At 44.5% G+C, this 10,255-nt stretch overlaps 1 protein-coding gene across 1 annotated transcript in view; it reads left to right on the forward strand.

Annotated features, from left to right (window-relative positions):
* sntb1 (syntrophin, basic 1) overlaps nt 1–9,867 on the forward strand; it is an 18,722-nt gene extending 8,855 nt beyond the window's left edge. Inside the window, exons 4-7 of the mRNA XM_042086526.1 lie at nt 2,005–2,141; nt 2,621–2,817; nt 8,545–8,735; nt 9,199–9,867. Of these exons, the coding sequence (XP_041942460.1) occupies nt 2,005–2,141; nt 2,621–2,817; nt 8,545–8,735; nt 9,199–9,291 (618 nt within the window). The 3' untranslated portion in view covers nt 9,292–9,867. The remainder of the gene's footprint in view (nt 1–2,004; nt 2,142–2,620; nt 2,818–8,544; nt 8,736–9,198) is intronic.
* Nucleotides 9,868–10,255: the final 388 nt, after the last annotated feature.

Genomic DNA, 10,255 nt, shown 5'->3' on the forward strand with positions numbered 1-10,255 from the left:
TACCGTCAGTTAGCAAAGTTGAACTGCTAGTGTGTGAATGGCTCTTACACGTGATTGTGTGTGTGTGTGTGTGTGTGTGTGTGTGTGTGTGTTTTGTGTTTTGTGTTTGTGTGTTTGTTTGTGCTGGCCATGTCTCCTATCAGTGGGTTGATGGAGACCAGCTCACACTTGTAAAAGCCAGTTCATGTCTTGGTGTATTTGTAATTTATTTTTTTGCTCTCAAAAATGTCTCATTTTTTAAATATCCAGCAGCAATTGATGACCACGATGACTCTCAGCCTCTCTTGGCCTGTGAGCAGTGTGGTTTTTTTTTTAAATTTTATCCTGCTTAAGGCTGCCTTTCATGGCTCTCATTAGGACTCTCCCTGACATGGAAGGCTGGTACATGTGTGGCTGTGGGCAGTTCTGAGTGCACACTGACTCTAATGAAGTCCCCCCCCCCCCCCCCGTCTTCCCCTCTCTTCCATCTCTGGTTACCGACCAGCCCAGCTTTCCACCCCCAGCTCTGAGGGCAGGGAAGGGCCAGGAGAATGCGGAGTGGCCCTGGATCCACAGCCAACCTTCCCATTATGCGCCGGGGCCAAGACCCTTTCAACAAGGCCCCGTTTGTAACCCGGCTTTCGGGCTATTCTGCCTGCCTCCAGCTCTTGGCCCTGGCTGCGGGCTGGCTTTTTTTGAGCGGCTTTTGATGGCAAACAGACCCTCTCCAGTTTCCCGATGGCAATTCGATCAGCTCTTAGAGAGCATGGAGGAGAAAGGACCCCAGTTCTTGTTACCACAAGCTGAAATGTTGTCATTAATGCAGGAGAAAAGAATACTTAAATCCTGTTTTAACTTGCCTAAAAAAAGACAAAGTTGCATTGGGGAAGTGGCTTTCCTTGGCATTGAGGGATTCTGCGGTGAGGGGGGGGTTTGGTTGTGGGGCTCCACAACTTAACTGTCATCATATGAATTAGTCATTTGGGCTAATGTGCGTAATGTGTTCCGTAAACGAATCCCGGAAACATCGCTTTAAAACGTGTGTAGTGTAACGGTGGAATGTGCCGGGGGGAAAATCCATTGTCGTAAGAACGCACTTGAATTACAGAAAAGGTCGTGGTTAGATAGATTTCCCTCCTGGGGCTTGGTGCCTTGTGTTGTGTTTATCACGTGGTTTGAGATGTACCTTCAGTCCCAAGCAGAAATTTGTTGAGTTTGCTTCCAGTGCATTTTCTAAAAATACGACTTCATAAAAAAGGACCCTGAAGATTGCTCGCGAGGGCTTCTCCTCAGCCCCCAAAATCTAATGATTTATCTGATGGCAATTCTTACGTAATCCCCTGCATATTATGGCCTATAAAGGGAATAAGAAATGCGTGCATAGCACATTCTGTTCCACTGAATCATGCATTGCCTGTAGGAATTACCATTGACCATGTGTGTTGTATACAGTGTAGTGGGAAGCAAGATGGCGGTGTGTGTGAACTGATGCGTTCAGTATCACTGTGTTTGTCAAGTTTCATATGTGGCATTATTTCAAAGAAGCCCTTTGAAGCCAGTTCATTGTGACAGAGCAGTGGGGAGCAGTGGAGCCTGCTCTGATGGTGCTGATGATGTGTGTGTGTGTGTGTGTGTGTGTGTGTGTGTGTGTGTGTGTGTGTGTGTGTGTGTGTGTGTGTGTGTGTGTGTGTGTGTGTGTATACACATACACACACGCATACACACACCACACACAACGCACACACACCTTTTTTCTTTCTTTCTTTCTTTCTTTCTTTTTCTACCTCTCAAACACACTTGCTTTCTCTTTTACCCACTCACTCACAGACACTAACACACACACGCCTATATACACACATACACACTCACTTATATACAAACTGTTTCTGTATCTAACATGCATATTAACACACAAACAAACAAACAAACAAACACACCCTTGCACATCTACATTTACTCACACCCTTATGCATGTAGATATTTACACAAACAATCACAGACATGTGTGGTGTTTGTTTTTTCCAGACGGAAAATGAGAAGCAGCATTGGAAGCCTGTGCTGGTGGTGCTAACAGAGAAGGACCTGCTGCTGTATGACGGTATGCCACGCATGAAGGACGCCTGGCTCAGCCCTGTTCATACTTATCCACTACTGGCCACACGGTATGTTATTAAACACACACACACACACACACACACACACACACACACACGCCTATCTAATACAAACAGGGACATAAATACATAAATTGTATCAGTCCCACAGTTTGCTCATACCATGCCATGCATAGGATGTAGATGGGAGATCCAGGATATAACTCCTGTGTACAGAGATAAACTGATGAATGTTGCTGATTGGATCATAAACGGCCACAGCAATGAAAAGGAATGACTGATAATGACTGACTCTTCTCTTTTATTGTGTTACATGCTCCAACTGTAAAGCACTTTGAGCTGCATTCTGTGTATGAAAGGTGCTATACAAATAAAGCTTATTATTATTATTATTATTATAATAATAATTATTATTATTATTATTATGTAAGCTGCCTTAGTGACTGTGGTTTTGGGCTATCAGTGGCTACTGGCTAGTATTCTATTGTGGTCCACGTTGAGCCCTGATGGGAGCTGTCTTCCTCCAGGCTGGTGCACTCAGGTCCAGACAAGGGCTCCCCTGAGCAGGGCCTGGAGCTGTCGTTTGCCACGCGCACGGGCACCCGACTGGGCATCGAGACCCACCTCTTCCGCTCCGAAACCTGCAAGGACCTGTCTGTGTGGACACGGCACATAGTCAACGGCTGCCACAGCGCTGCCGAGATGATCAAAGAGGTCTCTACCAGTGAGTATACACATTAGTCCCTCCCACAACATTTGAGGTCGGGAAGTTCGGTCTGGCATTGCTCCATTGTGGAGGAAGTATGCTCGCCCTAGATCGGGCGGACCAATCAAATCGGGCTTTACGATGATGGACAGGTGAGCAACAGCGCCACATCATCTGAGCACGCTTAGAATAGACTTATGTTTGAAACAAAAACGCTGTGGCTAGAAGGATACATGGCTTTTAAGACCCCATATGGAAAATGCATATTATTTAATGAGGTTTTATCACTGAAAACAATTATTTCTGAAAACTTTGGCCAAAGTTGAGATGTGGGAAAACTCGTGGTTTCACTTTCATCAAGGGAAAACAGCGCTGTTTCATTGCGACATGTTCCCTTGTTCGTTTGAAATCTCTGATTGACCACCTGTTTAAGGGATTTGCGACAGCAATGTTTGTAGCATATCAGTGTTCAACAGAATTATTTTAAAAACGGAGGGGATATAGGCTATCAGTTTTTTCCTAATAGCCTACCCTACTACGTATCTCTTAGATTTCGCTAATAAGTGTTGTAGGCTAGGAGTTATACAGTGCACACATACAATAGAACTTTACATGTATACATTACGTACATTAATGTTTGTTCATGGTCAAACTCTGGCCCTAACACACACAAATCCATGTGCATAGATGCATTGAAATACTCTCTAGTGAACTGTGTACTGCACGTGTGTTATTCTAGAGAGACAACTGGACATCTCCTATTAAACTAGACTTTTTTTCTCTGTAGAGACATTTTATTGCTTGTCCAGAGAGCCACACATGTGTCCACAGGGCTGGATTTTAGCAAATATTTGTGATGCATGTTCAGTTTCTTGCAGACATTTTGGACATTTTACCGGCTCGGAAAAAATGTCTTTAAAGGCAAACAATTACCCTCCATCAAAACTGCCTTTGTTTTCTCTGAAAGGAAAACTCTCTCAAAAGTTTCCATTTGTGACTGAGGACAATTCATGTCCTTTAATTTGAAGATTTGGATCTGGTTTTACTGAGATGAATACAGTTGCAAACAAATTCAAATGTGTTTGCATGAGAGAAAAATGGTTTGCAGTTTTCTAGTGGTAGGATTTTTCTTCTCTAAGTGGTTGACATTGGTAAAAAGACAAGCTTTCTCACACCAGCTAGTTCCGCCCACACCAAAACCCAAGAACCCACACACAGTTTTGTGCACTTTGGTGCATCTTACAAAAATGCATGATCCACACAAACAAACACACACACACACACATGCACAAACACAGAGAAAACGAAACCTTCAGACAACCTCAGTAAATCAAATTTTGAATGGTTATGCTGACAATAACTGTCCATTTCCATCTTTGTGTGTGTGTGTGTGTGGACTAAGTCAGATAAATATTTCCAGTTGTTTACTGGCTCCTAGCTGGGCCAGATGATGGTACATTGGTCCACCAGTCTGCTCTTTCTGGCAGATGTCCATCTGTCCAGAAGGCCAATGGCAGCAGCTGCAGTGGACATCAGGCTGTAGCACCAACATTTCTTCTCACTTGTCCACATGGAGCACAGAGAACCATGATTCATAGCTGTTTTCAAGCTACCCTGTGTGGTCTCTTGGCATTATGCACAGAGGCGCGTGTGCAAATGCATCATGGGAGAACCCCCCCCCCCCCCCCCTTCACCAAAGCAGCCTGTCAGGCACACTGCACTGATAAGTAAACGCCCTGTAATTGCAAAGTGTTTTTGAAGTGATCAGAATCACTCGCATTACTCTGGCTTATCACTTCCTGTGGGGCGCCCTCAGCCTGAATCACAGTTTAGATTTAAGAGCAGAAAGAGGAAGCAGACATGATTGTCGATGTGCAGTATTTTGAAGATGTGGAGTGAGGGTGAGGCAGAGGTCATTGAGGGAAGACGCCATGTGTGAATCAGAATGACCAGCTTCCACGGTAAGCTTAGTAGTTGAGCTGGCATGTTATCCATCAGTATGAGTCATGAGTCTGTGTAAAAGTGTCTTGAGGTTTCAGCAAGGCGCTCAGTACGCGTCAAGAGATTTAAAAAGGCAAGGGACCACATGGTGATAATTATGGGCTGCTGTGTGTAGCATTGACTGAGAGTTCAATGCATTTTTATCACTCCACAAATCATGGCTTTGTTGAATTACCATCACTGCGTAGGATTAGATTCTGGATTGATGTGTTTGTGATGTGAAGCCATCCTCCAGCACTTTGAGATAGCTGTTTTATTAATGGGAGTACAATGTGTTCCTTTCTACAAAAGCCCAAGGTAAAAGCTGGGGCCAGCACCATATTTGGGGCCCTGTGGAAAAGGGTACATTTGGCACTGGCTTTATAATTCCATTACCTGTGTTTTGATTTCCTGTGTGAGCTACTGCTATCAGTTAGAACTTGAGCGCTCTTGTCTTGCGCTTCCAAAAAAGGACTTTTCGAAACAGGACTGACTACCTTGGTCACTACATTTCCTAAATCAGTTGGCATTTCTAATGAATAGTGGATTGTGTGCAATGGGTACAACACAAATGTATTCAAATGTTATTAGATTTTCTGTCAGGAGAACTTTGATCAAACTACATGCACCAGTTGTGAAAGCATTTCTTTGGCATTCTTTAGGTCGTTTCAAGCAACACGATGGAAGATTCGACATCAATGCCCCTTGGCTCAAATATTTAACGCCAATTAGCGCTAAGACTGTTCCCAGTTATAAGTCAAAAAACGGGTCATGATCCTACCCGATCAACAACATTGCACAGTGCAATATCAAGCGTTCCGGGCACACACTGGCAGGGTCAGAGGTCAGAGGCCTCTCTATATTATTAGTTAGTGTAGCATCAGAATGAGAAGGTGTTATTTTAAGGTAAAATAGCTGCATTGTGTTGTTTTAACATGCATACCACGTAGACACCATGTATCATTAAGTGGCTCAGCATTTGCCCTGGACTCAGTCAGAAGATAGACATACGGACCCCCTCCCAGTATCTCTCTAACAAAAGGACCTCTCTACTGTGTCTCCTTGGTGCACATACATGCTCTGCAGCAATGCTAGGCTCGCTGGCCAGGCATGTACATGTAATGTGGAAATGAGAGGGGTGCTAACGCACAGGCATGCCATAAATGTCTACTGGTGTAAATATCCTGGCGTCGGCTCGACTGTAAGGAGAGGACCCAACGTGATTAGGCCCCTGCCTTTGCAGGCTTCTGTGTCTGAATGGAGGCTCTTTGTGTGTGTGGTCTCAGTGTGTCTGTGTGTGTGTGTGTGTGTGTGTGTGTGTGTGTGTGTGTGTGAGAAAGTGACTGGAACACCCTGTGTTCAGCGCACTGAGGTGCTGAGTATGGTGCTCATGAACATGAACGCTTTGAGGCTGCAGATGAAGAGACAACATGGGGCACAGGCCTGTTCGACTAGTGGCCCGCTGGCCAGATGAAACCCTGTTTCAGTCTCTCTGCTGCCCGCAAGCTGCCTTCAAATCTGGCTGCCATGTGTATGATATGATAAAAACTAAGGTATTGTGGAGCTCCGCATGGATACAAATAAACTCATGCAGGGCTGCCGACTCGCGCAACTGATACACATCTCACTCCCTCACTTTCCTTGAATTGCTTCCCCCAGTGTGTTTTTGACTTTTAAGTAAGTACAGTATATAAGTATATATACTCTTTTCATCCCGTGAGGGAAATTTGGTCTCTGTATTTATCCCAATCCGTGAATTAGTGAAACACACACAGCACAGAGTGAACACACAGTGAGGTGAAGCACACACTAATCTGGAGCAGTGAGCTAATCTGGAGCAGTGAGCTGCCTGCTACAGCGGCGCTCAGGGAGCAGTGAGGGGTTAGGTGCCTTGCTCAAGGGCACTTCAGCCGTGGATGTGGGCATGGGAGAGCAGTGCTCAACTACTTCCCCCACCCACATCTACTGGGTCGGGGATCGGCAAGCCCGAAGCCCTAACCAGTAGGCCACGGCTGGCACAGAAGCCTAAAAGATCTGTGCCTTAACACAGAAACAAGGTGGATTTAGAACATGCTGCCAGCTATGCTACGGTGTTAGAGGTCAATCTGCATCTTCCTTAAAACTCGCCATAGTGTTTTATTTATCAACTTATCAACCAAACGACTACATTAATTAACGAATGCACCACCACATTGCGTAACCTGCTGCAATGTATTGATCCTAATGATCTTCAATCACTTATATACATATCAGTGACATACTGACAGAGTGTTGAATGTTTTTCAGTACGCGCTCGGCCTCCAGTTGGAAGCCCTGACACATGTTTATCGACTAGCCACAATAGGAGTCATTTTAGCCACAAAGGCTGTGTGTTGCCCACAAAGCCCCAGTGATTTTCCTACCTGGCCCATCTGGTCGCTGAAAAGGTTGAATAAGCCTGCCATAGGATTACAAGACCCTCAGGCAGCATGCAAGCTACTGATTAGTTGGTTACTTTACTGTATATGGAATCATGAAGAAGAATGTCTAGCTTTTTTATTTGATCATACATTATGGATTTCTGAGCAAGAACTGTTCTGATGTTTGAATTCTAGCCTTGAAAGCCCTGTCTTTGGTGCTGTAGTTTTTGAAGCAACATTAAACCACATCAAGTTAACTGGTGTTCGTTTGAAGTTTTCTTCACAAAAGAATTTCCTTTTCAAGAGTACATGTCTTTATGCGTGCATGTAACTGTAGATACCAAGGGAGATCTACAAAAAGCAGACTTGAGCAGTGCAGCGCAGCTCAGCGGTAACCCAGAGCTTTCAGTAATGCTCCGCTGTTGTGAGAGAGCGGAGTATGAGCGCCACAGTCCACCACCGTGGTCATCGCCGTCCAGAACGGCCTATCAGTAGGTCAGAGAGCAATTGGCGGAGCGTTTCTGGAGCCAAACGGTAGCCACGGCAGAAGTGGCTCTTTGGCACACACACAATGGCACGGCTACAACCTGCTCTCAGCACGGAGATCATGTTTGACGGGCGACACGGAGCTCGGTAATTGATAGCATGGGAATTGGGATGCTGGACTCGCCGAATTAAACAGGGCCTCTGTCCAGGTAGTAGGGCTGTAGCCAATCGGTGACTGGCCGATGATAAACGTCTTTTGAATGGATGTTATTTGAGGGGATTTGTTTTCAAAAAAATCACTTGTAGGAGTTTTAGAGGTCATTACATTGCACACACAATTGTAGTACTTAACCCTAGGTTGTCATCTGATAACATCTCACGAGTTAATACATCTGAAGCAGTCTTTCAGACAGTTGAAGACACTGTGACTTTTGAACTGGCTGATGTAAGGGAGTGTCCTACCTACCTGATGGTGGCAGGCAGCTATAATGAGTTGCTATGGGTGAGGCAGCACATAAGTCAGTCACACTTCTTGGAGACATTTCATTGACATTTATACCTGCAATGTTTAGAATACAGGTATTCAGACAGGTCTGGACAGGTCTGTTGTAATGTCTACTGACTTTTTGACTCTCACTTTTATAATACATTTTAAATGAGTTATCTGACCCAAAACCAGTATTGTGAGTCAAATCATATTCCATGTGCTTTTTTTATTTGATGGTTTAAAAACAAAAACAAAACCAAGTCTTGAGGGTTTCTTTTTTAGTGGAGTGCATCATTTCAAGAGCACTCAGTGTCTCATTATACCAAATCCGTGCCTCTGCGTTTGCTCTGTTTGTTTCCGCTCCTAATGTGCGTTGGTCCTCTCCTCACGCAGGCTGCCTGTATCAGGGGCTGGACTGCAGGCTGATTATCCACTATGAGAGGGGCTTCTCTGTGGTGGCCGAGGCAGAGGACGGCTCTGTCCCAAAGCCACTCCTCAGCTACCCCTTCGAACGACTCCGAATGTCCTCCGATGATGGCATCAGAAAGCTCCTGTTGGACTTCGGTGGGGAGGAGGGCGAAGTGGTGAGTGGCTACACGTGCTGTAATGCTGGAATCACACGGTTCTGTACCAATTTGTCACTCTCCTGAAATGCAACCAGTCATTCAAGACATGTTCCAATAAGGAATACTAATACTGCTTACAACAATAATAACATTAATAACGTTAACACAACATTATTATGTATAATAACAGTATCATTTCAGTATGTACATTTCTCAAACAAAGACTAAAACAGGTACTCCACTGGTTGCTTCGTTTATAGCTGTTCTCTGAGGATAGTGGGGGAGGACTGAGGCTCAGTGTCCTCTTTTGCCATCATATTTCATCCCCTACACTCGAGAGAGAGCTTTGCTTGGAAAAAAAAGAAATCGCTCCAACAGGCGGTTTATGTTATTTATGTTTGTTAAAAATAGGTCAAGTTCAAGTTTCCTCTTTGGATTTAACCTTCCTCTGTCGTTTGTGTTTCCCATTTCTTTTCCAAAGCAACTGGACCTGCACTCCTGCCCCAAGCCCATAGTCTTCATACTGCACTCCTTTCTGTCGGCGAAGATCGCCCGGCTAGGCCTGCTGGCCTGAGCTGGTGGACAGCAGCGGTGCTTGCTGCACAGACTCATTCATTCCAAAGGGCACACAGGACCAGACAGGACCGAAGCACTGACTCAAACTGAGCGATCACACAGACGAGACACTGTCCACTGACACAGGACTCCTGAGGGTCCGGAGATGAATCTGCGCTGATCTACTCTTGAGGATCATGTCACCTCTGACTGACTGACTGACTAGCAAACATTTTTTGATTCAAAGCTTTGTGATGATAACTGCAATGAAACACAATGACATGACAAATTATTGTTATTATTATTATTATTATTCAAATGATACACTGTTATTAGAGGAAAACACTAAATTGTCATGTCTGAACTAAAAATATGCCGGAAGTAATTTAGACTCCATTTGAAGCTCAATCCTCTGGCGAATGTCAGTGTTTTGGCTCTTGATATTAACAATATTTTAATTGTAGGGAAGGATTTGACACCTGTCAGTAAACAAAGAAGAAATCTTGTCCTTCAGTACATCTTTGGCAGTTAAGGAGAATTGAAGTACATTGTTTCAATGACTGCTGTTGCACATAAATGACGTGTTTTAACAATGGGCTGTTTTAATGTGTGTCTCACTTCTGTCCTGGAAGGGAATTTTAATATTTCAGAACTTCATCTAATTCCCTCTTGTTTATCCGCCTGATACACATTCCTGCCTCGCCAGTACACAGAGACTTCTTTGCATTATTCCAGTAGAGTTCTTGGATGGCATACACACACACACACACACACACACACACACCGGTGCACAAAATCCACAGTGCTGTACCCCAGCGTGAATGGTTCACATGTTTAGTCTCATGGATATGCATGCCAGCTCAAGCGCATCGAGTCATTGTTTATGGCTTACGGTTCAGTGCTCTTGGTTGTATTTCAGCATAGGTGACGCACACAAAAGGGGAATTGATGGACTCTGAATGTCGACTCCTACATGAAAAAAC

This window comes from Alosa sapidissima, chromosome 3 (genome assembly GCF_018492685.1).
Source record: "Alosa sapidissima isolate fAloSap1 chromosome 3, fAloSap1.pri, whole genome shotgun sequence".
Lineage (NCBI taxonomy): Eukaryota > Metazoa > Chordata > Actinopteri > Clupeiformes > Clupeidae > Alosa > Alosa sapidissima.